The sequence below is a fragment of the Leucopleurus acutus genome, assembly GCF_964270905.1.
Source record: "Leucopleurus acutus genome assembly, chromosome: X".
Classification (NCBI taxonomy): Eukaryota; Metazoa; Chordata; class Mammalia; order Artiodactyla; family Delphinidae; genus Leucopleurus; species Leucopleurus acutus.
This window is the reverse complement of record NC_139148.1, coordinates 130867179-130894624: the sequence shown is the minus strand read 5'-3', so window position 1 is coordinate 130894624 and position 27446 is coordinate 130867179. Positions and strand designations below refer to the sequence as shown.

At 47.3% G+C, this 27446-nt stretch overlaps 1 protein-coding gene across 1 annotated transcript; it reads right to left on the bottom strand.

Annotated features, from left to right (window-relative positions):
• On the bottom strand, positions 1-27074 carry TKTL1 (transketolase like 1; the record flags this gene model as incomplete). Its single annotated transcript, XM_082864151.1, has 13 exons — positions 1-173; positions 1454-1573; positions 1703-1802; positions 4063-4146; positions 5854-5984; positions 7446-7602; positions 11584-11741; positions 14842-15039; positions 16257-16384; positions 16466-16657; positions 18310-18407; positions 21958-22075; positions 26941-27074. The coding sequence occupies 13 exons, from the start codon at positions 27072-27074 to the stop codon at positions 1-3; spliced, it is 1791 nt and encodes a 596-aa protein (XP_082720277.1).
• Positions 27075-27446: the final 372 nt, after the last annotated feature.

The following is a 27446-nucleotide window of genomic DNA, read 5'->3' as shown; positions in this document are numbered from 1 at the left end:
TTAATTCATTAAAATACACTTCACAGCCACTGTGATTTGTCTGGCACTGATTCCAAACATACTGAGCGGCTCATTCGGCTTTTCGCTCCGAGGCGCTCCTGGCACTGCCAGCTGATGGACCAGGATATCAGGCACCATGGATACCGCTGCACAAACAGCCTCCCCGATGCCACCTGGAGAAGCAAGGGACATTAGGCTCTGCTCTGGAAACAGCTAGTCAGCCTTAAATCCCCATCACATAGAGGCCTTTGAATTTGTGGTTCCCAGGAAAAAATATCTTTCACTGGCCGTTGATTCATAAACAACCATTCCCTGGCTGACCAGAAGCATTCTCGTTCAAAAGTGCAGGTCTCCAAATTGCTCCCAGCCTCACTTATGGCAGGGGCTCTTTCCACTGGGGCTCCAGGGATGCAGGCGTCTGTGGAACTCAGATTCTCAAAGCTGTCAGGAACCTACGAACTGGATGCCGGCTTCGGAAGGGCCGGCTTGCAAGGCTGGCCCCGGGGTGGTGCCCGGGCAGTGGGCTGGTGCGAGTGCCCTGCATCAACAAGACACTTTCCCTACTGATAAGGGTGGTCCCTGTGCCTGGACTCTGGCACCACAGGGTGGTTTAGGGGGCGCACCTGCTTTCCTCTGGGAATCGGGAAGTTTGGCACGTGCCGGGCAGCGACCAGCCCTCAATGAAACCCGGGGCGCTGAGTCTCCAGTGGGCTCCCTGGGTCTCCAGGGAGGCATCTGTCACTGCCGGAGAAGGGAGAGTGCTCGGCTGGCCCCTCATGGGAGGGAGAGGGGAAGCCGAAGGTGTGGGGTTCTCCACCCCCGACCCGCGTCTTCTGTCCTTGGGGGTGCTGGCGCATGCCCTGTCCCTGTCATCAACCTCAGCCGGGAGGGCACTGGAGTGCTTTCCTGCAGGTCACGGGGTGTTCTTGGGGCCCCTGACACGCAAACACATGAAGCTCCCCACTCCCTCCTCTGCCCCACCTGACCTTCCCTAGCCAAACACTGCCCAGCCCCCTCTCCCTGGCCACACTTTTCCTGCGTTTGCTGTGTTCTCTGCTTGCAAGGCACCATTGCCATTTTTTTGTGGGGGGCAAACTATTAATCATTCAATACTCAAGAGCAACTGTGAAGCTTCTTATGACGCCTCCCCTCACAATGCCAAGTTAGACACTCCTCTGCACTGCCACTGAACCAGCTACCCGGGGACCAGGCACTGCACACTGTGCTGAGCACACACAAACGAGGATGGGCACGGCCCCACCCTTGGCCAGCCAGTGTAGGCGGGCAAGAGATCCTATACCCATACCGTCGCAAAGAGCGAGTAATACAGGTTGCTGGGTGAGTGGCTGGCTGGAGGTGCTGCCCACGATCATGGCACACCTCTGGTCAAGGAAAACAAAAACACGCTGCACCAAAGCAGACTTTCAAAGTGGTCCCCAAGGCCTGCACACACCTTCTGAAGAGTGATCCTCCACTGTGATAATCTGGCCACCTGTGGCTTTTGCGTTGGAGATGACGGTGGCTGCATCCAGGGGTTTAACAGTAAACAGGTCGATGACGCGGATAGAAATATCTGGAGAACAGAGATAACCAGCTTGGTGTATGAAGCAGACTCAGAATAAAAGACAGATTGGGGCACACAGGCAGCCCGAGTCCTACCACTCCCAGCTTGAACTTCAGCATTCAGCAACAACCAACTGACCTTCTTGCTTAGAAAGATCATCGGTGGCTGCTAAGGCTTCATGCAGAGTCACTCCAGCTCCAACAACTGTGAGCCTGTCGTTGACACTGTTGCGGACGACCTGGTGTTGCACCCACAAAACAAAAATGCTGTGCTTACTACACACAGAGTGTGTCTCAAAGTGGAGGACCCTCTGCTACAGTGCTCTCCTGAGCCTACCAATTTCACCCCTTAATAGCTCACTATAAAAAAGGCCGAGTCAGCACACTGACCAACAAGGACATATTCTTTTTAATAAGCCCCACTTCGTGTTTGTTTAACAAACTCACCTACTTTTCCTCAGGATTCAAGATGCCAAATTACTAAGTTCTTTTACAATATGTATGTAAAATGACCCTTTAGCAAAGCAGGTGGATTTCCAACTGGGATGTGAAAGGCTGAAGGCCGGAAGCGAGTTGTACAGCCCATCTGCTCCAGAGCATGGACTCACACCCACCAAGGGGTCTGAAAAGGCACCACCTCTGGACTGCTTGAACATCTTGTGGGGCACTCACACAGGATGGACTCCGATCATGAACATGCTAATGGGGACCATTTGGAGGCATTTTTGAGGTGCATGCCCAAGTGCCCCGTGAAGCCTGTGCATCAGTGGACCCCTTCTGTGGCTGTGGAAAGCAAATCTCAGAGCAGGAGGAACTCGCCCAGGGCAGGGCTGAGACCAGCAGCCAGGCCCATATGCCTTCAAAGCCCATGCTCCCAACCACTCGCTATTCTGTAAGCAGACAGGGTTCTCTGCTCTTTTTTTCATCGTTTTGTTTCCTCCAAAGTCACCCAACCAAAGGCATCTGGAAGTCTGCATTGCATTCCTCTGTACAGCTTTTGCTGTAGCTTAAGAACCACTGCTGACTACAGATATTCAGGGCTTCAAACCACCCATCCCCATTCTTCGAGAATGTTCTAGCGTTTTCACACACACACACACACACACACACACACACACACAATGTATAGATACATACATATACACATATACATACACACACCTACGCCCCCCTTTGCAAACCCAGCCCTTGAATTATCCATGGCATGCATATTATCATACACGTATTAACTCACATCAGGAAGTTACTTCATTTTTTCAGGACAGGACAAACATCAGGGGGGGAAAAAAAAAGAGAGATATGAGAAAGCTTTGAAAACCATATGACTATCACCAAGACACACTCCCCACCGCCCCTGGAGGCAAACATATGGCTTTGAGTTAAACATGGGAGTCAGGGAACAATAGTGTGAACGTGTAGTTCACACTGCAGTGAATAGTACAGCTTTTCCATTCAGCAGAATGGAGCTATGGGGGACTACTGACTGCTCTGGGTACACCTGCTCTACTGTGGCACTAAAGCCATCCCGCGCTCATTCACTCATTCTGAGCACTAGCCGCTGTGAATTCTGGAGCAGCCTAGCCCTTAGCAATCAAGTTGGAAGTCACCTATTACTCTTCAAGAGTGGCTATCAGTCTTTCACATACTTAAGGAGAGTATTAATGATGTTCTAAAAGGCTTATAAGATAAAGACAGGACAGAAAACTTTCCTATGCAGTATGATCTCAACTAAGATATACACATATATATACGTGTATATAGAAAAAGCCAGGAAGAAAATGTGCCCAAATGTCTGTAAGCACTGCTCTCTAGGTGGTGGGCAATCACTTATTTTCTCCACAGACGCTGCTGGTTTTCTGCACGCACAGCTCCGACAGGCAGGCACACAGACGCCAGGTTGCTGTGGGGGCTTGAATCCTGGTCTTCCTGAACACCTTCTCTGGCCCTCAACTACAAAACATGGCTGGTTGCTAACAATCTGTGCTTCTAGGGCTTTCTCAAGGATACAGGAGATAGGAGGCACCTTGCAATGCCAGCCTTTATCAGCAGGCCTGGGGGCGAGGCCACAATCCGTGTGAAAAAACAACCTCAGGGTCACACAATGGCCAGAGGCAAGATGGTTCATATTTGTTTGTTATATTCCTGGCCTTGGACCTGCAAAACCAGAACCTAACAGATATACTATTCATCTGAAATGGGTTCTATTATTTTGTTTAGCTTGAGGCTGTGATAAGGTACAGCAAAGCAACAAGTTGTTACCAGCTTATCTTTAAGGGCTCAACAAAGAGACTCCTTTCAGAAAGGAGAAAAGTTCAGTTCAGGCTGATACTGGCAGAATGTTCCTTCCTGAAGAAAAGCAGGCAAAGGTCACAAATTTTTTTTAAACTAGTGCAAAGAAAGAATGAAGCGTCAACTGTGGATGTCTCTAGCACTGGCTTCAACAACAGTGCTCTCCTCATGAACTGATACTGGAAGACACTGGAGAACTTAAGGCCTTACCTTGGCCCGTCCAATCTCAAAGATTTCATCTGGGGTGTAAATAACTGCAGTTTCTGGCCGACTGATCCGAATGTAGCACATCCCCTACGGTGTAAATGAACACCAGAGCCACAGTTTAGAAAATCAAACTAAATTTCCAACTAATAAACCTCAAAAAGAAGTGGGGGAGCACCTAACAATTCTTTGTACTAATAACAAAATGTGCCTTTTGGAGTGAGGGCCAGCTGTCACGGGGTCAGGTTACTACGAAGGACCCTGCTGGGTGCCCTGTGACGAGCCCTCCACACTGTGCTGGCTCACCCATGTAGGAAAGCTTTCTCAAATATAAATCGATGTGTTGTGTCTCCACAGAACATAAACGTGGGGCAGGAGCACTGACTCACCTTGAATAGAAAGCCTACAACACATGGGAAACAACTTTTGTCCCAACAGCTTCTAATGCTCCATCCTCAGAAGTACCTTAGACACCAGAATCTAAAATGACTATTTCTCCAACAAAAAGATGTAAATACGTTTTTTATCACCTTGAACATATAAACAGGAATGTAAATGAATACTCAAATGTCTAGAGTATTTGTTAATTTACATACATATTTAAATCATACATGATAAACCAATATATGAATTTAGGAACACTGATTCCTTTTGTTCATTTACATGTTATGAACTAGTTCTATTCGGTGTATTTTTATGAGGTACAATTGACTTAAGTGGAGCATGCCCTGAATTCTGATAAGTTATACACCGTGTAACCATCTCCTGAGTCTGGATAGCATTTGCACCTGCCCAGAAAGTTCCCTCATGCCTCTCTCCCGTCACTCTCCCCACCCAAGAAGCAACCTCTATTCTGATTTCCGTCACCACAGCTTTGTCTCTTTTGAACTTCCCACAAATAAGATCCTGCAGCACACAAGATTGCACTGTACATGCAAGGACATAAAACAATGTCTATGATATAGCAAGTAGAAAAATCCAGAACTATGTGTGAGGCCACTTAGGTTTAAAGGAAAAAAGTCAAAGAAACTCATGTCTCTAACACGTTGGAAATGCTTGGAACGGAACTTGCACAACCCACCGCAACTGTGCCCAGGGTTGCCCGTGCAGGGGCATGGGTGTGTGCAGGGCTGCAGGGTGAGGTGAGTCTGGCGACCGCTAGCTAGAGTGGTTAGAAAGATAAAGATTCTGTCCCGTAGCCTCTGCTGCAGCTGGGTTCTGGACAGGAGTTAGGTTGTGTCCATCTGATGCCCTTGGGTGAGACTTCAGGAGGGGCAGGCAGGGCAGAGGCCAGACTTGTACCCGTCTCAGCTGTTTCTGAGGGTGGGACAGGGCTGGGAACCCCAGGGTTTGTCTACAGTGGCCTCCCACTGGCAACTGTCCAGTTTTCTGATATCACGAGGTGGCAGCTGCACGGGTTGTGTCTAAGGCCAGCACATGATGGCTTGTCGCTGGAGCCCACTTCCGTGGCCCTGCCAAGGGCTCCCTGTCTCAGAGCCCCAGAGCACTTCCTCCTTCTTGACCCAAGTCCCACCCGATACAGGTCATCAGGGGTTCGAAATTCTTCTGCACTGTTTTTTACAATGTGAATGTATTCATGTTCTTCGTGGTTCATCACCCTTTTTTGGGGCAATGGTTCTACTTTTAAAAGGAATCCTACAACCAAATTTCCTATAACGAATATCTATCTTCTTTATGCTGAGAAAAAAATGGGAAAAAAAATCAAACCATCAGTACCAAACTAGCATCAGAGCCCAGAAACATTTTCTGTCTGCACCAGTGTCCCCTTAAAAATACCTTGGTATTGGCCGCCAGCAACACAGCATGCTCCGTTGAGATGGCATCGCTTGGATAGAAAATAGTGCAGTTCGGAACCGTTCGGAACATGGCCAGATCCTCCAGGGCCATCTGGGAGGGGCTGTCTTCACCTGAGAAAGCAAAGCCATAGGCCAACAAAAAGATGAGCCTACTCTCTGTCAGTCAAGCAAGTGTGCTGGCATGGTGGCCACCATCGCAGCACACGCCACTGCCACACTCCGCATGAGGCTCCTCACTGACATTGCCAGCAACATGGCATGGGCCTCTTCTTGGCCCCAAGCCTCGCCAACACCTGGCACACAGCCACAGTGCTGCTGCCCTAAGCGGCCCGGCACCCCTCCCTGAGCGCCAGGCCTCTGGCCCTGCTCTCCTCTCCCCAGGAGGCCCCCAGACTCTGTCGTTTCTTCTCTGCTCTTCTACCTTCTCCATCAAGAGACTAAAGTTTTCAGACTCAAATGGTCTCATTCATTTCTCATGGCCTTCAAAGTAGCTGAGCATTACAGAACATAACCTTTGCGGTGCCCTCGGGGTGCTGCTGGAACTCAGGGGGCCTTCGTGTGTGGGGGAAAGAAACTCTGTGGAAAGAGAAAGCCCAATGTACACTAGGGTGGCCTAGCTCTTCCAGCTAGGAAGGGAACTGTCACCGTGTACACTGCCTGGCCTGGGACTGCTGTCTCTCCTCAGAACCCCAGCTCCTCTGCGCTGGACCTAGAGCCACTTCTCCGCTTAGCTGAGTTGAAAACTTACTCCTCACCCAGCCCCAGGCAGAGAGCCCAGACCCCCCCTCTCCTTGCTCTCTTCCCCTGCATCTGGCCCATGCAGAGACTTCTTAGCCAGTCCTGCTCTCCCAGGAAGTCCCCAAGACGACACCCAAACATGCACTTCCAGCTCTTCCCTCCAGCATGTGGCAGCAAGTGCCCCATCTTTCTAGACTCCCCATTTCTGTCATCCACGGACACGACTCCCGGATGTTTCCCAGGCAAGAAATCCCTGGGGACTGGGGTTTTGCTGTTCTTGCAGTCTGAGACTCCTCCTTCTGTCAGCAATGTTGAAATCTTTCTTCAGGTTCTCACAGATTCGCCCGATTTTCTATCCACTGCTAACACACACCTCGGTCCTCCTCCTGGCTCCCGTGTTTCCCCCAGTTTCCATGTAGCCCATCCACGGCTAATGCCCATGTGTTGGGCGCCTCGAGGTTCCCCATTCTGTCCAAGCAGGCTGCTCGTCCCCACTTAGACTAAGGCAACCAGAGAGCAGTAAACAATTCGGTGATGCCAGGGTGACCCAATCCCTACCTAGCATGTGGTTTGACAAAGAAGAGGCACTCAGGACAGATAATTATTTCTTGGTGACAGAAAAAATGGGCACTTTTCAGTAATACCAAGAGATCAGCTCAAAAGTTACCCAGAGTGTCTGGACTTCTAGAACATGACACGGCTTTTTTCAAAAAGGAGGTTATGATAACCGAACATTATGGAACCTTAAGTACGCCGGCAGTTCAATCTCTTACAGGCTAATCTTTCTCTGTAAAGGAGGAAGGCGATTAAGATGACGGCATTGAGGACTCATACCTATGGATACCCCGCTGTGGGACCCAATAAGGTTGATGCTGGTTCGCGAGATGGCTCCCATCCGGATCTGATCAAATGCTCGGGTCAAAAAGGCAGCGAAGGTGCAAAGAAAAGTAACCATCCGACCACGGGTGGCGCATCCCAGTGCCACGCTCACCTGCAACACAAAGAAGGTGAATCAGAACACTCCCGGACCCCACTGCCCCTTCCGTTCCCCAGCACAGAGTGTGCGGATCTCAGGGAAATCTCTACTCTGCACCCTCTCACCTTGCCACCCCTCCCCCAGGCACCTACCTGGGAAAAACCCAAACCTGGCAAATCCACGGTGTCCCCTGAATGCTGCCAGAAAAGAGAGGAACTGCAGTGCTAACCCTGCTCCTTCAAATCCAAGATGTGGAAGCTCGGGACACTCAAGGCCGCCCTGCAGTCCCCGTGGGTCTCCTTCCTATTCTCTTCCCCTACCTTCTGTCCCCTCCCTGCCCCTTCGCATGCTTCCCCTGGGCACTTCCGGGGGCAGAGAGGGGAACAACGGAGGCTCTCCTATCCCATCCCCACGTCCCCACCGTGTCGTTAGGAGACGGGACAGACCAGTACCTACTTGAGGCCCCCACTTGCCCACCCTGCTGAACCTCATCCTTCTCCTGCTTTCTCAAAGGCACCTCTGACCGTGCAATTATTCCCTCCCCTCCCATGTTTCCTCAGTTTCTCCCTCTCTGATCACTGAAGTGTGTGCTAGTATCTTCCATCTTCCCCCCTCACTTTCACCTTGTCCTCCCGCTCCAGGTGCTGCCCTTCGTCTACGTTCTCCTTCACAGGAAACTTCGCACCCTTCCTCATTTCCCACTTTCTGCCCGTTTCCCTTCATCTAGGCTGCCATTCCCTGTGAGGGACCCAGAAGCTGCCAAATGCAGAGGTCACCTGACCCTGTCTGCATCATATCTGACCTCTCGGGAGCCTCCAGCACTACAGACCACCCGTCTCACTGAACGCTGCTTCTCCTGCCCAGGCTGGTTCTGCTGGGCGGGGCACCTAGACTGAGTCCTGGGGCTCGGGCCACACTCCTCCTCATCTGTGCCCTCCCCGGGAACCAGCATATGGTCCCATTGTGTCACTCTGATGTGCTTGATGCTAACCACCCCCCTCTCTCTCTATTCTTCACCTCCCCTGGAACGCCAGGCTCACATACCCTGGCAGGTTTCAAACTAGAAGATGAACATCTTGGGGGTAAACAAAGACCGTCCAAGGGCAACATGGCCGTGGCTGGTCTCAACATCAAGATCCTTGACTCGCACGTCTGTCTGCCAGCAAAAGGGCCCAGGGCCTACTTCCCGCTGTCTCCCTGATAATCGCCTCCCAGTCACTGACTGCCAAAAGGCGCTCTCTCACCCACATCGGGTCCTTCAGTCGGGCAACATCCTGGAGTGTAAGAGCTCCGGATCAAAACAGAAAGGACAATTCGAAATAATCATAGCAGCCTTGAGAAACTACAGAACTCAAAAGGTTGGATAACAAATTCTTTTTTAAGTCAGGGGTTTTCCAATTCTTTTAACAAAACTGAAAGAGAACCTAATGCAACTGTCAACCCTTTATAAATAATTTTGCACCGACAACTTTACGTGAAAGATCACTGTGTGATTTTTGGCTTATAACTGGGAAGGAATTCAAATGAATTGAATGATGTTGCCACAACAAAACTCTTTCCCTTCCCATCACCTTATTTATGTAAACAACATCTTTTTGCACTTACATCATTAAAATACGAATAGATTTTGTTCTGAAACTCGCCTCATTCTAGCTTTAAGTGTACTTAACCAATGCTACACAAGCTAATAATTATAACTGTAGCTCAATCCAGAAGAAAAAAAATTGTAATGCTCCAAGGCCTATGGACATAGGAAAATTTTTAAAAACTATCAGCGTATATGCATATTTTTATTGCAGAAAAGAGCTGTCAATAAAAGGCTTTCCTGCATAAATATATTTGGGGAAGCAGAACGGAAATAAGAATTCAAGTAGAAAAACGGATTTAATTTCTGACAAAGAGAGCCTTCATGTAATTGGATGATTTGAGTATTAAAGTGTCACAAATTTCAATATACGGGAAATTATATCCTTTGCATCTACTTAAATCTGTGATGAAAAATTTAGATGTTAACTTAAAGCTAGGCAGAAAAATACCTAGTTTAGAAAAACACATTCAGCAGTTTGGAAAGCAAACACATTTGGAGATAAATGATCTATCCTCTAACCTACCTGGCACCCCCATCCCCATTCTAACAGGTACCCTGACCCCCCCACCCCAGGGCCCAAAGAGAGCTGTGTTCCCAAAACCCATTCCTCCCCCAGTCTTGTCCATCTCAGGAAGCGACACTCCTCTGTTCCCAAGTGCTCTGGCCTATGCCCTAGTGCCAGCCTTGGTTCCTGCCCTGACACCTACCCCATGGCATCCTGCCGACTCCCCTGTCAAAGCTGATTCTGGATGAGTCTGCTTCTCTCCAACCCCACAGCTACTGTCCTGGTCCAAGTCGCTATCTCCTGTCACCTCCCCCACTTCCCCCAACAAGCTATTCTCCACACCAGCCTTTCTTTCTGCTCCCTAAACAGCTCAGATTTGGGCATGCCACAGAGCTAGCTGGGCCCTCTGCTGGGAATACCGTCCCCCCAAGATCTATGCATGACTGACTCCTTGTCACTTAAGTCTCAGCTTAAATGTCACGTCCTCTGAGACCTTGCTCCTGACTGGCCCTAGTCATGCTACCACTGTAGTCACCAGTTTCACCCAGTAGCACTGGATACTACCCACTTGCTGGCTGCTTCTTTATTCATTTTTTTCAGTTGCTGATTGAAAGAATCAATGAGTTAGGAAGCAAGCTTTTTGATAGGCGGCTTAATTCAGAAAATTATGAATTGTATTTTTTTCCATTCAAAATGGAAACAGCTTAGCTTAATGAGACCCACAGAAAAATGTACATATTCTTACAATTGCAATGACCTACTTTACTGAACAGGGGGGGCTTAAATTCCAACACTGACAGGGCCAGGGAAGCACCGTGAACAAATGAGTGGGCCAGCAGGATGCAGGGACATGGTGAGCTGGCTGTGGACCCCCATCTAAATGGGGCCCCTGCTTGGCTCCAGCTAACTGGTGGCAGGCAGGAAGGAATGTCGTTCCAATGTTGCCAGATCTTCCCAATCTTCAAGAGAATCCAGAAATTTGGATTCCATATAAAATTTCCTAACTTTCAAAAGCTGGCAGCTGGGACTTCCCCGGCGGTCCAGTGGTTAAGACTCCGTGTTTCCAACGCAGGGGGCGCGGGTTTGATCCCTGGCCGGGGAACTAAGACCCCACATGCCACATGGTACAGGCAAAAAAAAAAAGCTGGCAACTAATTTAAAATATTTGTGAATACTACTTGCTCCAAATACAGTATCTCTGGTGGTCACGTAAGGCCTGCTGGCCCACAGATTTCTGGCCAGTGCTGTTTTTGGCCTCTACGATGTGAAGGTACATGTGCGCTGGCCTCTGCACTGGCACAGAGCTTTACAAGTCAAGGCGTTCACTTGCACAAACTCCTTTCTCTCTCTTGAGGGGAGTGTGTGCAGATATGTGCATGCATAAGAGACTCCTGCATTAACGTCATCCTGGGAAGAGACTGAACCACAGATAAGCAGAACAGCTCTACCTAAGGCCACAGCACTACTGACATTCTTGAGGCTGCAATTAGGGCAACATTTGAGTATCTAGGATATATTAGGCCCCATGCAACAAGGTGGAGAGAAAAACCACAGTCCCTTGTAGCTTTCACTCTGTTGGCCTCTGGGATGTTGTAGGATTGCCTGGTTGTGGGATGGGCAGGGCAGGAAGAGTGGGGTCACCTAGAGCTACCAGGGAGCTGTGCATGCTTTAGGCCTGGAGGCCTGAGGGCAGATGGCTGGAGCCCCTCCCTGCAGTCCTGGAAGTCACCCCTCAGACTCTGCCGGGCTGCTCTGTACTTGTTTCTCCCGACACTTTTTTCCTCCATTTCCTTTGCTTTTATAAGTGGAAAGAAAAACTGTAACCCAGCACAGGCCTCCTATGTCTGGTGGGCTACTGTTTGTCAATGAGAAGGCTCCAGATGGATGTTCCCAGCATACATACCATGCTTTGCTCAGAAGAACACTCAACGAAGTGCTCAGGGTGTTCCTTCTTGAATATGTCAGAGAAGGTGGAGTTCTTGCTGTCACCGTCCAGCACGACGACTCTGTCATTTGCACGGCCCAGCTTAGCCAGGGCCAGACCACATGCTTTCCGAGTAGCTATCTGGAAGTTAAACAGCAGAGTTTCTTAGAATGGGTTTAGAAGGAAGGTGAATTGGTAGAATTATAAATTGTCATCTACCTTAATGAAGAAAGAAAATTTGTGATTCACCAATAATCTCCTTTAGGGTAATAAAAAAGGACTGCTAGCCAATCTTAAATCCATACTTGGCTCACTGGGTATCAATTTCCCCCAAATAAATTTATTCTTCTGTCCCATTCCTATAGTTGATTTAAAAATTTAAATTTCCCAAAATGCAAATGCCTCTGTGAGTGTTTAACTATAAAACTGATGACACTCACTGTAAATATTAAAATGTAGAACTTTAGAAACATAATACAAATAATAAACAATTCCATTAGGATATTGTTTGAGATTGGACTCAACCTATGGATTAATTTAGGGGAGAACTGACATCCTTACAATATTGAGTTTTTCTATTAAAAAAAACAAGGTTTGGCATTTCCTCAAAGAGTTAAACAGAATTACTACGACCCAGCAATTCTACTTCTAGGTATATACCCAAGAGAAAAACACATCTATATGAAAGGTTGTACACAAATGTTCATTGCAGCATTATTCACAATAGCCAAAAGGTAGAAACAACCCAAATGTCCAGCAACAGATGAATGGATAAATAAAACATATGATATACCCATAAAACAGAGTACCGCCACCCCATGGATGAACCTCGAGAACACAGTGCTAAGTGAAATAAGCCAGACTCAAAACTTCGCATATTATATGATCCCATTTACATGAAATGTCTGGAATAGGCAAATCCACAGACACAGAAAGTAGATTAGCAGTTACTAGGGGCTGGGTGGGAATGGAGAGTAACTGCTAATGGGTATAGGGTTTCTCTTCGGGATGACGGAAATGTTGTAAGATTGAGTGTGGTGATGGTTGCACAACTCTGTCAGTATGCTAGAAACTACTGAATTGTACATTTCAAATGGGTAGATTATATAGAAATCTATAGCTTTATATATCTTTATTATCTCAATAAAGCTGTTATTTAAAAAACAAGGTTTGCCTCCTCATTTATTTGTCTTTGTTCATTCATCTAAACACTCTTAAAAATATTTTTTAAAACAGGCAATTCATGTAGATGAGTACAAAAGTCAAGTTATGAAAGAATATCGAGTGAAAAGGCCATCTTCCTCCCACTCTCCCAGTTCCTCTCCCCAGAGGTAAGGGAAATGACAGGTTTGTGTAGCATCCTTTTGGCAATGGTCTACTCACAAATACTTGGTGAGCATCTCATGCATACAAGGCATGTGAGCTTCTTTTAGGACTATAGTTTCATAAGTATCTTAACATAGACCTTATATACTTAAGTTTATTTTTAGTTATTTTAGTTTTTACTGCCACTGTAAAAGGGATAACCTCTCCATTTTATTAATATAAGAATCAATCTTTGCATATTAGTTTTGCTACAAGCTCTCTTTCTGGATTCCTCTTATTTCTAACCATTTTCTGTCGATTCTCTTGGGCTTTCCAGACATACAACTCTACCACCTGCAAAAAGGCTTGCCTTTTCATTGTCAGGACTGAGTCTTTTATTGTTAATGATCATAATTTCCCCCCTCCTAATACTGGTGAATGATATGCATTACTAATTTGAACTTCACTGATTCATATACTTCTTTAAGGTACTGAGTTGAGACCGGCGAACATTTTATTTAGAATTTTTACATCAATATTCATAAGTGAGGTTGGCCTGTAGTTTTTTCCTTTGGGATAGCACTATAACATTTTGGCTTCATAAATGTCTTTTTCCATATTCAAGAAGGTTTGAAATAGCCTAGGAATTCACCTATTCCTTGAAGGTTAAAATTAAGTCACTCTTGCAACTTAGTGAGCCTGGCACTTTGGAGGTATATAACTCTTGGACAGTTTTCTCAAATTTTTCTATGGCTGTTGATCTACTTAAGTGTTTTGTGTCTTTTTAGTCAATTTTGGTATTTTATGTATTCCTAAAAGAGGTCCATTTTTTTTTTTACAGGTTTTCATACCAATTAGCATAGTTTTCTCAAAATTCTGTTTTCTGCATCTGTGGTTGTCTCCTCTAGCGACTAATTTTATTCATTTATGATTTTCATCTCTTTAAGTAGGCTAGATAATAGTTTGTCTACTGTATTAGTAATTCAAAGAGCCAACTCTTTGATTTGTGTATTAATGTGACTTCTTGTTCTTTAATTCATTAACTTTTTACGAACTGGCCTGTTTCCTTAATTTTTCCTATTAGTAAAATATGAAAAGCTTCCAAAAAATGAAAAGCTTCTATAATCCCACCTACCTTACAGACATAAACACCTCATCATAATCAATGCTGCAACTGACATTCATTCTATTCTGCACACTTGCACAGGTGTTTCTGTAGGATAAATTCCTGTGAGTTGCACTGCTAGTTTGAAGGGTATGAACAGCTAAAGTGTTAACACATATTACCAAAGTAGCCTCTGTTTATATGTACTTTTCCCTTATTAATAGCATTCTTCTGCTTTTAAATTTGTTTTCTAATTTCTCAAATAGTCAATTCATTTATTTTACACCCATATTACCAGGCTAAGAAAACATAGGTAACACTCAAAATGTCCCCAAATAAATAAATATTTCCTTCCTCCCAGGCTTGCCACCTTATTTCCTTAGGTTGTGAAGACCCTGCATACTTTGAATACAAAAGTGGTAACTAAAAGCAGAAAGGCTTTATGTTCAGGGTTTCGTGCCTAATTTGTTTCCTTTTTGAAGAACTGGTCTTTGATGAATTGACGTGTTTCCTTGTGTAATCCAGGGAATAAGCCCAACAGATCAATCCAGCCAGGCCCCCATCCTTTGAGAAGACACAGAAGCAAGCAAAAGTTGCATAGCAATGGACACAAATAAGCAGCGACTGACCGGTAAGAAAATTCAGACCTGAGTTAAGTTTGAAATCAAAGAATAAATATCAGAAACAGTAAAGGAGAAGGTAAATCCATATTTGTTGCTTATAATCTTTAGTTAAATATCACATCACCTAACAATTTATTCATTCCTGGAGATCAGAGTAAACAGAGTCCTCTGTATTTAGGAAAAGCAGAGAAAAAAGCAGTTTGCCTATCATGTCACCAACATTGTAAGCAGGTGGAGAGGTCATTTCTATATCTGTGATGTTGATTTGAGGTGAGTCTTCAACAGGGGGTTTTGGGTTAAGCTTCTTCTTGGTCTGTATCTGGCTCTCAATTAGTTTGATAATTGTTTCCACTCTTTCTTTTGGCATTGACCTTTCATGGCAATTTTCTGCATCCTCAACATCTGCAACCCAATGGATAAAACACATTCATTCCCTAAGTATCTAATGAGCTCCTATTTGGTCATCTGAAAGACATCCAGATGGAGAAGATGTCAGCCACAGAGTAAAAACCTGGCACAGGGGGCCTGAAATAGTACTACAGTCGCAGGAGACAGCCTTGACAAAGGCCGAGAGGCTCCTGAGGGGGCCACTGGCCCATGTGCTGGTGAATGGAGGGGAGAGAGGGAGATGAGGCTGGACAGGCAGAGCAGACCATGGAGGATCTTATGGGTATAAGGAGTTTGAGTTCTGTCCAAAGCAAGATGGGAAACCAGACGGGTTTGGAAGGGGGATGGTGACTGATCAGATCCATGTTGTAGAAGGGTCACCACAGCAGTCATGTGGGGGCTGGCTTGGGGAGACTGCAGTTGGGGAGAGATGACTGGGCCTGGGCAAGAGAGATGGAGAGGAGCAAACAGACTTGAGACGTATGTCAGGAGCAGAATCAATCAGAATCGATGACAGACTGGGTATGTGTGTAGGGGGCACATAAGGGAGAGGTGGAGGCAAGGACAATACCCAGGTTTCTTCCAGGAGCAAAGTGGTCCAGTCATCATTTACTGAACGGGGGTACCAGAATAAGACTGTATTTTGAGAAGGAGTCATAGAAGAGTTTTATTCTAAAATGTCAACACTAAAAACACACCAGGAATCACACCTACTGCAACTATTTATACTTGAGATGAACAACTTCAGATGTCCCCTTTGAAATCTGCAAGAAGACTTTCAAAACCCCCTCCCTTCCCCGACCCTCAGTTCCACAGTTACCTTTCCCAGAGGTGCTGCTTTACTAGTGGCCTGTGTGTCCTCCCAGGTAGCATGGGAACAGGCCAGGGTGCTCGCAGGCACATACACTCATGTTTACGTATTTGCTCACGCTCAGTCCCCCTCTGGCTCTGCACTCCCGTGGAGATGGCTCCCTGCTGGTCGTCTAACTGACGGACTATCCTCTCAGCCACTCCCTCGCGCTCGCTTGCTGGGGGTCTGGGCTTCCTCCCCCTTGCCTTAACCAGATCTGCTATCTACAAGCAGGAAAAAGAGCAAAAGCGCTGGGCGCACGTCACAGGCATAATCACCGTGCATGAAGTCAGCTGTCTGCCCAGCTAGACTAAGCCTCTCTCCACCTCGTACGCTAGGCAGGTTTTTGATAACCACAAGCGGGAAAGCAACACTTCCTTACGTGGCATGCCGTGGCCCCTGAAGGTCTTGGCAACTACAGCAGTGGGCTTGCTCTTCACTTGAGCCGCCTGCTGGAACACATGGCACAGTGCCTCCACATCGCGGCCATCCACCACGAAAGTACTCCATCTGTCAACCGAGAAGTGGGCCAGGTTAGAAGGCGAAGCGGGGATGGGGCAGAAAGAAGGTGCCACAAAACAGGACAGTTACCCAAAGGCTTCACAGCGCTTCTGAAAGAGGTCTACACAGTGCTCGAGGGGCTGGGTGCTGCTGTGGCACAGGCGATTCACGTCAAAGATGGCCACGAGATTGTCCAGACTGTAGTGGGAAGCAAAGGCCATGGCCTCCCAGACGGAGCCTTCCGAGGACTCGCCATCTCCAATGAGGCAGAACACCCGGTAGCTGGGGCAAGCCAAGAGACGTTAGGACCCTGCCTGGGGCTCCTCTGGGCGGCTCAAGCAAATATATTTCATGGAGAGAAACAAAGGAGGAGACTGAAGCAGCTGCTTCAGACCTAAGACAATTTTCCTTGTCAACGCTGCCCAAATGCCACAGCTGAGGAAATGCAGCTTTAAAAGCTTGGGCCTCACGACACGGGCTGCACCTTCGGCTAGTCTTCTCATTCTAGCTGTAAAAGTAACTTCTACATTCTTCTGCCACTCCTCTGGGCCCAACGAATAAGAGAAGATGGGGAGAAGGCAGCTCCCTTAAATGCCCAAACGTTTACATATATGGTTTCTTGATAAGCTCCATGTTAAGCACTGCTACCTTCTATTTCTGATCTTACAAATTTATATAAAATAATAACAATCAAAACATCCGACCTCAGGAGCGTTTGTTCTGTTATAAATATTAAACTCCTCCGCAGCAGAAACATGAAATGTTTAAACCACTAAAACACAACCCAGACCCCCCAAAAATGCTATAAATGAAGTATAAAAATAGTGATTAACCACAGGATAGGGACTAACAGAGGCAACAGTGAGAGACGCAAAAGGTCAACTGTGGAGGAAGCACAACAAAGTGCCTCCAGAGGGGCCACCTGGGCTGGAACCTGGGACTGAGGGGCTGCAGACTCAGGCACGCTGGGTGAACCATGGGAGTAGAACATGCACACCATCATGGCCAACCCTGAGCCCCCCAGGATCCTCCATCTTGCTGCTCCTACATCAGCAGCACCTGGGCACACACCCCTGCAAGAAAGGCATGGATCTGCCTGTCTTCAGGAAGGTGGACCATTCCAGAAAAAGAGACCTTTGATTAACATGTAGGGGTCCCCAATGGAAAGGCAAATACACCATCTGTTCACTCTATAGTGAACCTCACTGAGATATGGGAAACAGGAAGATGTATCTCTTAGTAAAAACTTGAATCCTAGGACTTCCCTGGTGCTCCAATGGCTAAGACTCCATGTTCCCAATGCAGGGAGCTCGGGTTCGATCCCTGGTCAGGGAACTAGATCCCACAGTGCTGCAGCTAAGACCTTGCATACCGCAACTAAAGATCTCGCATGCCGCAACTAAGACCCAGCGCAGCTAGCTAAATAAACAAACAAGCAATAAATAAATGTTTAAAAAAAACTTAGACTTGAATCCTAATAAACTGTTTTCTTTCTTTTTAAAAATATTTATTTATTTATTTTGGCTGTGCTGGGTCTTAGTTGCAGCATGTGGGATCCTACAGTTGTGGCATGTGGGCTCATAGTTGCAGCATGCGGGATTCTTACTTGCGGCATGCATGTGGGATCTAGTTCTCTGAACAGGGATCGAACCCGGGCTCCCTGCATTGGGAGTGCGGCGTCTTACCCACTGGACCACCAGGGAAGTCCCTAATGAACTGATTTCTATACTGCAGGCAGCACGTAGGACCCAAAAGGAGATGCTAGAACAGCATCATGAAATATGATTTCTTTTTACTCCTTGAGTACTTGGTAACCTGAACTTTTAACACAATCACTGTCTTCCCAAACTAATAAGCGATAAATAAAGCCAAAGTGCTGGGGGAGGGGGTTGGGGGGTGGGAACAGTTAAGTGGTTTCTGGGTAAGCGCCTTACCTGGCCTTGTCAAAGTACCTGCCAGTATATGCCATCCCACACGCGATCCCCAGTCCTTGCCCCAGCCATCCAGTTGCCACATTAACAAACGACAGTCTCTGTAAGAGAAGGGACCATATGAATCTACACACCCTCATGCACCCCAAAGTGTCAGATCAACGTCACAAAGACAACAGAGTCACACGTAATCCAGCTGGTGAGGGCAACTGGAGCTCTGACAACATAGAAGTGGGAAGCTTCTGCACACAGCAGCCTAAACAGAGCCCAAGAGCAAAGCAGAAAAAAAATATAAGCACGAGTCTTGCCATTTCCACAAGACCTTTTATCTAGTTGTATACAGACCAGATATTCAATGTTTTTGGAGAATATGGACTCTTAAATAGAAACTAGAAACACTGAAGAAGATTTCAATTTCCCTGGTTTGTAAAACTCAAGTCAACTGAGATTTGAGAAGTGGTGATGTAGGAGGTTATGCTAGAAATAAATCACTTTCTACCACCGCTCCATTTATCCCCACTGACCTGCTTGTACGCACAGGCTATCACTGTCCCATGGAGAGAATGCGGCCCTATGAGGGCCACAAGGTGGTGCCAATGCCAAAGGTCTGCTGCACTAAGGCCTCACTCGCTCCCAAGCTTCTGAAGAGATATCAAACTTATTCAACACTTCCGCTGCCACCATCTTGGCCTGGCCACAAACATCTCTTGCCTCTGTCAGAGCAGTGGCCTCCCTGCTTCCCTCCACAGTCGTTCTCAACACAGCCACCAGGCGGAGCACGATAAAACCGAAGTCCGCCCCTCAATTGCTGCGGAGAACTGTCCAAGGTCTTGTCATCTAACGTCAAGTAGGGCTCAAGTTCTTGCAGTGGCCTGTTCGCTCCAGACCCCCATCACCTCCCACTGCTCCGGGTGCCTGGCCTCCTGGCTGTCCTTTGAACACGCCACGCGCATGCCTGCCTCAGGGCTTTAGCAGGTGTGGCTCCCTCTCTGCTGAGTGCTCAGTGCTTGTGCCTAAATAAGGGCACAGCTTACTCCCTCACACCCTCCAAGTCTCTGCTCGAATGTCAACACCAAGGCTTTCCTGGGCCATCTCTTTCGCCTAGTGCCTGCCCTCCACTTCCCTTGGATCTAGGATACTCAGCCCCATTTGTTTCTTGCCTGCCCCCTTCCTCCATTCAGATGTCAACTCCGTTCAGAGACTGGTTTGTGTTCTCACTACCACGATGAGTGGATGGTACTTGTTCATCTCAGATTCCTCTCCTGTTTTGCTCCACCCTACTGTTCTGCTCTTCCTGGGGCTCCTGACCTTCCTTAACTTTCTCTACGTGCTTTGTGCCCTCACAGATTCCTGTTTTGCATCTCTAGCCCCAAGAACTGTCCCACTGAAGTCTCTCTTGACAACGTCGCTAGCTTAGTCTTTCTCCTTACAGCTCCTGTTTTACTCCTGTAACAAGCTCTGGCTCCCAGGTGCCTTATGTGCCCTTGGAGCGAGCCTGCGCTCTACACTCAGACCAACTCCACTTCCCCCCAGCTTTAACGCGGGGGACAAGTAAGCCCACTTCCATAAGGCTTTGCTCTCTGGGTATGATGGTGAGGAAAGCCCCGTTCAGGAAGTAAGAGGCTGTAGGATTAATTGAGAAGATTGATGTGGCATCAACATGATGTCTGGTATGGTGGAAGCATGCCAACATGGGTTCCCTTTCCTTTCCCAAGAATCATTTCGCTGTGGGGGACTCTCACAACTGGGGGCCAATAATAAAGACGCGCAGCTGCCGAGGGCGCCGGGGAAGAAAGCTTGCTCTTCCTGCTGGTACTTCTCAGCTGCGTCCTGACACAAAGTATGCTCCAAGAACAAATTTACAAGAAGGCGTTTTGCTTCCTTCCCAGGCCTCCTTGGCTAAAGAAAACAAAAGAGCTGATAAAACAAAAACTAAGGCCTGGGTGGTGGACGGAGAGATCATGAGCACCTCAGTCAGTGCCATGGCCAGGCCTTAGCCAGCGGCCTCCTCATGCAGCTGTCTACATAGACGCTCCTGCCCCGGGAGCACAGATTATGGAGACCCTGGCTTCTCGGCCTCTAGCAAATCCGTTTACTCCATTCCCAACCAGAGCCAAGATGGACTATGCTCCTGAGTGTTTTCTTTTTTAAAAAAACTAAATTTATGGGCTTCCCTGGTGGCGCAGTGGTTGGGAGTCCGCCTGCCGATGCAGGGGACACGGGTTCGTGCCCCGGTCCGGGAAGATCCCACATGCCGCGGAGCGGTTGGGCCCGTGAGCCGTGGCCGCTGAGCCTGCGCGTCCGGAGCCTGTGCTCTGCAACGGGAGAGGCCACAGCAGTGAGAGGCCACCAGGGAATTCCCACATCTTTCCCCTTTTTTAAAGTAAAGCTCTAAACACCCATACTTTGTTTGTACACCTATAGTTATTCAGTTTTTATGATGAAGGAAATTCAAGCTTATAGAAAAGTTGTACAAATAGTACAATGAAGTTCCATATACTCTTTACCTAAATTCGTTGACTATTACTAATGGACTTCGTTTGCTTCATCTCTCTTCCTCTACACACACGTTTTATTTATCCTTTGCCAAACCTCATTTGAGATTATGTTTTAGACACCAAGACAAGGATCACAACTACGGCTCCAGGTATTCTGCCTATACTCTGCCTCTGTCTTTACTTCCTGCTGCCCAGATCTGGGGTTTCTATTTGCACATGTCGTTCGACCAGTTGAGCTTCAAATGCTTTGCTCAGAACACAGCAAACTTTCAGACAGCATCAAAAGAGCTGCTTGTTCTTCTAGATCGACCTTGCTTTTAATATTTCTTTTCTTTCCTGTCCCCCAATGTCATGAGGTATCTCGTACTATAGCCTAATGAGAAACTCCTTATTGGTATCAGGTCAGATATGCAGAGAAATGGAAGAGAAAGCTGATGGACAGGTGGGACATCCCTCCAAATCAAGCTCAACGTTCCTCGAGTTCAACAAGTTGGATTCACTCATGTGGCCCTCCTCTACCCAGGTGGCAGAGGATCGGAGCAGCACGACCCTGACAAGGGGGGCTTTAGTGGGGTAAAGTGAGGCAACCATCAAAGGAAAAGAAGGACTGCCAGCTGCCACAAGTCCTCCTTCCCACCACGCAGCCCTCACTAGAACACCTTTTAGATCTTTATGAGGTGCCATGGTCTGAATGTTTGTGCCCCCTCCCCAGAATCCATTATGTTGAAAACCTAATGCCCAAGGTGATAGTATTAGGAGGTAGCAGTCTTTGGTTAGTGATTAGGTCATGAGGGCAGAACCCTGAAGAGTGGGGTTAATGCCCTTATAAAAGAGACCATTTCTCCTTACATCACACGAGGATACAGTGAGAAGTCTGCCACCAGGAACAGGGCCCTCACCAGAGCATGACCATGCTGGCGCCTTGATCTTAGACTTCTAACCTCCAGAACTGTGAGAAATAAATTTCTACTGTTCATAAGCCACCCAGTCTCTGGTGTTTTATTATACCAGCCTGAACAGATGAAGACATGAGGCAAAGAGAGAAGCACCAAAAGGATAAACAGAGGCCATTTCAGGTCTTGTTGCCACATGGTGGCTTTTAAAATGAGTTCAGGAACCAAGTGTCTGAGCATGGGTTCTTATGCCAGCTTACCTTGGAGAGGACGAATCTGTCATTGTTCGGGTTCTCCGGGTCCGTGAGTTTATACCTCATGATGTAGAACAACAGCACGGACATGATCTCAGATGCACTGCTGCACAATATGGGGTGGCTGAAAGACATGGCACAGGTCGTTTCTCACAGGCAAGTGACTCACCAGGGACACACACAGTGCATGAGGAGGGCTTTCAGCACACGGTCTCCTCAAACTGGAAGCAGCAGTCATTTCTCCCAGCCTGAAAGAATCCAGCCAAGGGAAAGGGATGCTGGGCCACTGCCCACCAAGTTCACAGCTTTTAAGGATGCTTTGAGGCCCTGGAACCTCACAACTCCTCTCCCTGTAGGGAGCAAGACCACACAGACCAGCCCCCTTCTATCAGTGGAGCGCCGGCATACTTGGGGAAGTTCGCCTGGTGACTCTGTAAGCATTTGAGTGTCATTTCACTTGAATGAATTCATCTGTGATATCATTAATCAGAAATTTCACAAAGCAGAAATAAACCCACACGTATGTGGTCAACTAATTTTTGATGAGGGAGCCAAGAATACTCAATGCAGAAAACACAGTCTCTTCAACAACTGATACAGGAAAAATTGGATATTCACATGTAAAAAAATGAAACTGGACACCTATCTTATACCACTCACAGAAATTAACTTGAAATGGATTAAAACTTAAACGTAAGACCAAAAACCATAAAACTCCTAGAAGAAAAACATAGGCACTACACTACTTGACCTGAGTCTTCACGAGGATTCTTTTTTTTTTTTTTTTTTTTTTGGTGGTACGCGGGCCTCTCACTGTCGTGGCCTCTCCCGTTGCGGAGCACAGGCTCCGGACGTGCAGGCTCAGCGGCCATGGCTCACGGGCCCAGTTGCTCCGCGGCACGTGGGATCTTCCGGGACCGGGGCACGAACCCGTGTCCCCTGCATCGGCAGGCGGACTCTCAACCACTGCGCCACCAGGGAAGCCCCAACGAGGATTCTTTGAATCAGACACTAAAAGCAAAAGCAAAAGCAACAAAAACAACAAACAAAACTCTTCATGGCAAAGGAAACCATCAAACAAATGTAAAAACAACCTACTGAATAGGAGAAAGTATTTGCAAATCACATATCTGATAATGTGTTTATATGGAAAATATATAAAGAAGTCACACAATTCCATAACAAAACAACAAAAAGTCCTCTTAAAAATGGTCAAAGGATCTGAATAGGCATTTTCCTAAAGAACACATACAACAGGCACATGAAAAGGTGCTCAACATCACTGATCATCAGGGAAATTGCAAGTCAAAACCACAATGAGATATCCCCTCACACCTATCAGAACGGCTGTCATCAAAAAGATGAGTTAACAAATCTGGCAAAGATGTGGAGAAAAGAGAACCCTTGTGCACTGTTGGTGGGAATGTAAATTAGAGGAGCCACTATGGAAAACAATATGGAGGATCTTAAAAAAAAACAACAACAAACAAACCACCATATGATCCAGCAATTCCACTACTGGGAGTATATCTGAAGAAAATGAAAACACTATGTGGAAGAGATATCTGCACCCCTACGTTCACAGCAGCACTATTTACAATAGCCAAGCTATGGAAACAACTGAAGTGTCTGACAGATGAATGGACAAAGGAGATGTGGTACAGATATATAATGGAACATAATTCAGGCACAAAAAGGAAATTCTGCCATTTATGACAACATGGATGGGCCTTGAGAACATTATGCTAGATGAAGTAACTCACAGAAAAAGAAATACTGTATTATTACACTGTGGAATCTAAAAAAAACCCCAAACCCAAACGCATAGAAAAAGAGATCACCAGATTTGTGGTTACCAAAGGTGGGGGTTGAGGGGAGGAGGAACTGGATGAAGGTGTCGAAAGTTACAAACTTCCAGATATAAAATAATTAAATACAGGGCTTCCCTGGTGGCGCAGTGGTTAAGAATCCGCCTGCCAATGCAGGGGACACGGATTCGAGCCCTGGTCCAGGAAGATTCCACATGCCGCAGAGCAACTAAGCCCATGAGCCACAACTACTGAGCCTGTGCTCTAGAGCCTGTGCTCTGCAACAAGAGAAGCCACAACAATGAGAAGCCTGCACACTGCAATAAGGTCCCTGCTCACCACAACTAGAGAAAGCCAGCGTGCATCAACGAAGACCCAACACAGCCAAAACAGACAAACCCACAAAACTCCACAAATAAGTAAATAAATTTTAAAAATAAATAAATAAATACTTGGGATGTAATATATAACAAAATGACTATAATTAACACTGCTGTATGACATATTTGAAAGTTGTTAACAGTAGATCCTAAGAATTCTCATTACAGGGAAAAAACATTTTTCCATTTTTTGGTATCTATGAGATGATGGGTAATAAATAAACTTACTGTATTTATCATTTTACAATATATGTAAGTCAAATCATTATGCTGTATACCTTAGATAGTGCTGTGTGCTCAATTACATCTCAATAAAACTGGGAAAGAAAATTTTAAAAAAATCCAACAAAGAAAACGCATTCTACTTCCTAAAATGAATTTCTTTTAGGAAGTGAATGGTCAGACCGAGAAGTTTCTCGTTGTGGTGTAACTTGAGGCCCTTATAGAATGAAGAAACTGCTGCTCTTAGAAAGCAGCCTGCATGGGAGTCCAGACAGTCTGCCATTAATTAATAAGGGGAGGAGGTGGCAGGGCAGAGGACAAAACCAACTCCCTAGAGCCCTGCCACGCCCCAAAAGTCAGAAGAGTAACATTTTAAGCCCAGCTCATGTGTATTAATAATCTCCCCTTTCAAGTTTCACAATACAGAAAATGGAGAGTTAAACCTCTTGCCTTTGCAAGTATCCCAAGTGGATAATTTGGATTTAAAAGCTGTTACGGATCTCTTGAGAAAATGCAAACTGTTATTAATTTTGAAGGTGAAGGGAGCAAAATGAAAATGTAAAAAAAAAAAAAAATCCAAAACCATGCAGGTCTTAAACTCATTGACATTGCCTTTTTAAAGTTATAGCACAGGCTGGAGAACAAAACTTAAAAAAGATATCACACAAACTATTTTATCTGACCAGGACAGGGTGAAGTTAGAAGTCAATAATAGAAAGAAAATGGTAAAATTCACACGTTTGTAGGAATTAAACACCACACTCTTATAATAACTTTAAATGGGGTATAATACATAAAAGCATTAAATCACTATACTGTACACGCGACAGTAATGTAAGAGTCGACTATACTTCGATTAAAAAAGAAAACAACCTTCCCCCACAACGCACTTAAACGAACAATGGGTCAAAGAAACTTCAAGAGAGTTGTAAAGTATTGAGACAAATGAAGAAGAAAACATAAGACACCAAAATTTATGGGATGTGGCAAAAGCAGTGACAAGAGATAAGTTTATAGCTGTAAATGTTTGCATTAAAAAAGAACGATCTCTGGGAATTCCCTGGTGGTCCAGTGGTTCGGACTCGGCGTTTTCACTGCAGTGGACACAGGTTCGATCCTTGGTCGGGGACCTAAGATCCTGCAATCTGCACAGCGCGGTCAAAATAAATAAATGAATAAGTAAATAAAACTTAAAAAAAAGAACGATCTCAAAGAAGAAAACCTAACTTCACAACTTAGTAACTAGGAAAAGCAGAACTAAACCCAAAGCTACCAGAATGGAAAACGTAATAAATATTATTGCAGAAATAAAAGACTAGGAAAGCAATGTAGAAAATGAACCAAAACAAAAGCTAGTTCTTTGAAAAGATTAACAGAATTAATAAGCCTTGGGCTTCCCTGGTGGCGCAGTGGTTAAGAATCCGCCTGTTAATGCAGAGGACACGGGTTCGAGCCCTGGTCTGGGAAGATCCCACATGCCGCAGAGCAGCTAAGCCCGTGCGCCACAACTACTGAGCCTGCGCTCTAGAGCCCGCGAGCCACAAGTACTGAGGCCCGTGCGCCTAGAGCCCGTGCTCCGCAACGAGAGCCCTGCGCACCACAACGAAGAATAGCCGCCCCCCCCCAAGCCCGCACGCGCGGCAACGGAGACCCAACGCAGCCAAAACAAAAACAAAAGCCTTTAGCTAAAGTAAGGAAAAAACAGAAAATTACTGAATTTACTAAATCCGATTTGAAATTACTAATTACATTTCAGGAATGAAAGTAAGGATATAACCACCGATTCTACAGACATAAAAAGGACTATAAAGGACTGTGAACAATTGTACGCCAATAAATCAGTTAACCTAGAAGAAATTTTTAGAAATAGAAAATCTGAATAAACCTACAATAAAGAGATTGAATCAATAGTCGAAAAGCTCCGTGACAAAAAAAAAACTTTGAACCTGATGGCCTCACTGGTGAATCCTCAATCCTCCAACTTTCCCCCCAAAACTGAAGGGAACACACTGAAACTCACTCTGGGGCCAGAAGTGCCTCCACACTAACGGCTGACAAATACCTTCGAGGACAACTGACGGCTAACATCTCACGAATACTGACGCAAACATCCTCGACAAAACACCAGCAGAACCAACAGTCCCTTTCGCTCCGATTCCTACTCGCCTGTTACTTTCTTCGAGGCTTTATTTCCTTAACTCCACGTCCGGGGCCGGGGCCCTGGCGTCGAGGACAACCACTCCCACGGAAACGCCGGGCCGCTCCCGCTCCCACCCTAGCCGGGCGGACGCAGGCGCCCCGCCCGCCGGCCCGCGTCCCGGCTTCTCTCCGCGAGCAGGAGAGGCCGCAGGCCCCGGGCCGCCCCCGTCGGCCGGCCGCGGGCCGGCGAGGCGCGGTGCCTGAGTGCGTGGCCAGCGGCGGCCGCGAGTGTGCGGGTGGCTGCCAAGCCCCGAGGGCCTGAAATGGGGCCGCTAAGTGACGAAGCGCACCCCGCCCCGACGGCGCCGCTCAACGCTCTCCCCGGCCGTCGCCGCAGGGCCGGCCGCGCAGCGACCGGAGCTTCGACCGGGGCGCCGTACCGAAAGCCTGAGGCGCAGAGGGTCCTGATGGCGTGGAGGCGCAGGCGATTGGCCATGTCTCGCAGCACCTGCAAGATGTCCTCGTCAATCTTGGCTTCTTCCGCCATCGTTCCGCTCGCCTCCTGTTCAGCCATAGCTGAGATCTCGCCCCCGTGTGAGGAGCAAACGGCGCGAAGCCTCCTCAGCTAGCCGCACGCGCGCCGCTGCCCCCGCGCGCCGCTCCCTCCGCGCGCCGCTCCCTCCGCGCGCCGCTGCCCCCGCGCGCCGCTGCCCCCGCGCGCCGCTGCCCCCGCGCGCCGCTCCCTCCGCGCGCCGCTGCCTCCGCGCGCCGCTGCCCCCGCGCGCCGCTCCCTCCGCGCGCCGCTCCCTCCGCGCGCCGCTCCCTCCGCGCGCCGCTGCCCCCGCGCGCCGCTGCCCCCGCGCGCCGCTGCCCCCGCGCGCCGCTCCCTCCGCGCGCCGCTCCCTCCGCGTCTGAGGAGCAAATGGCGCGGAGCCTCCTCAGCTGG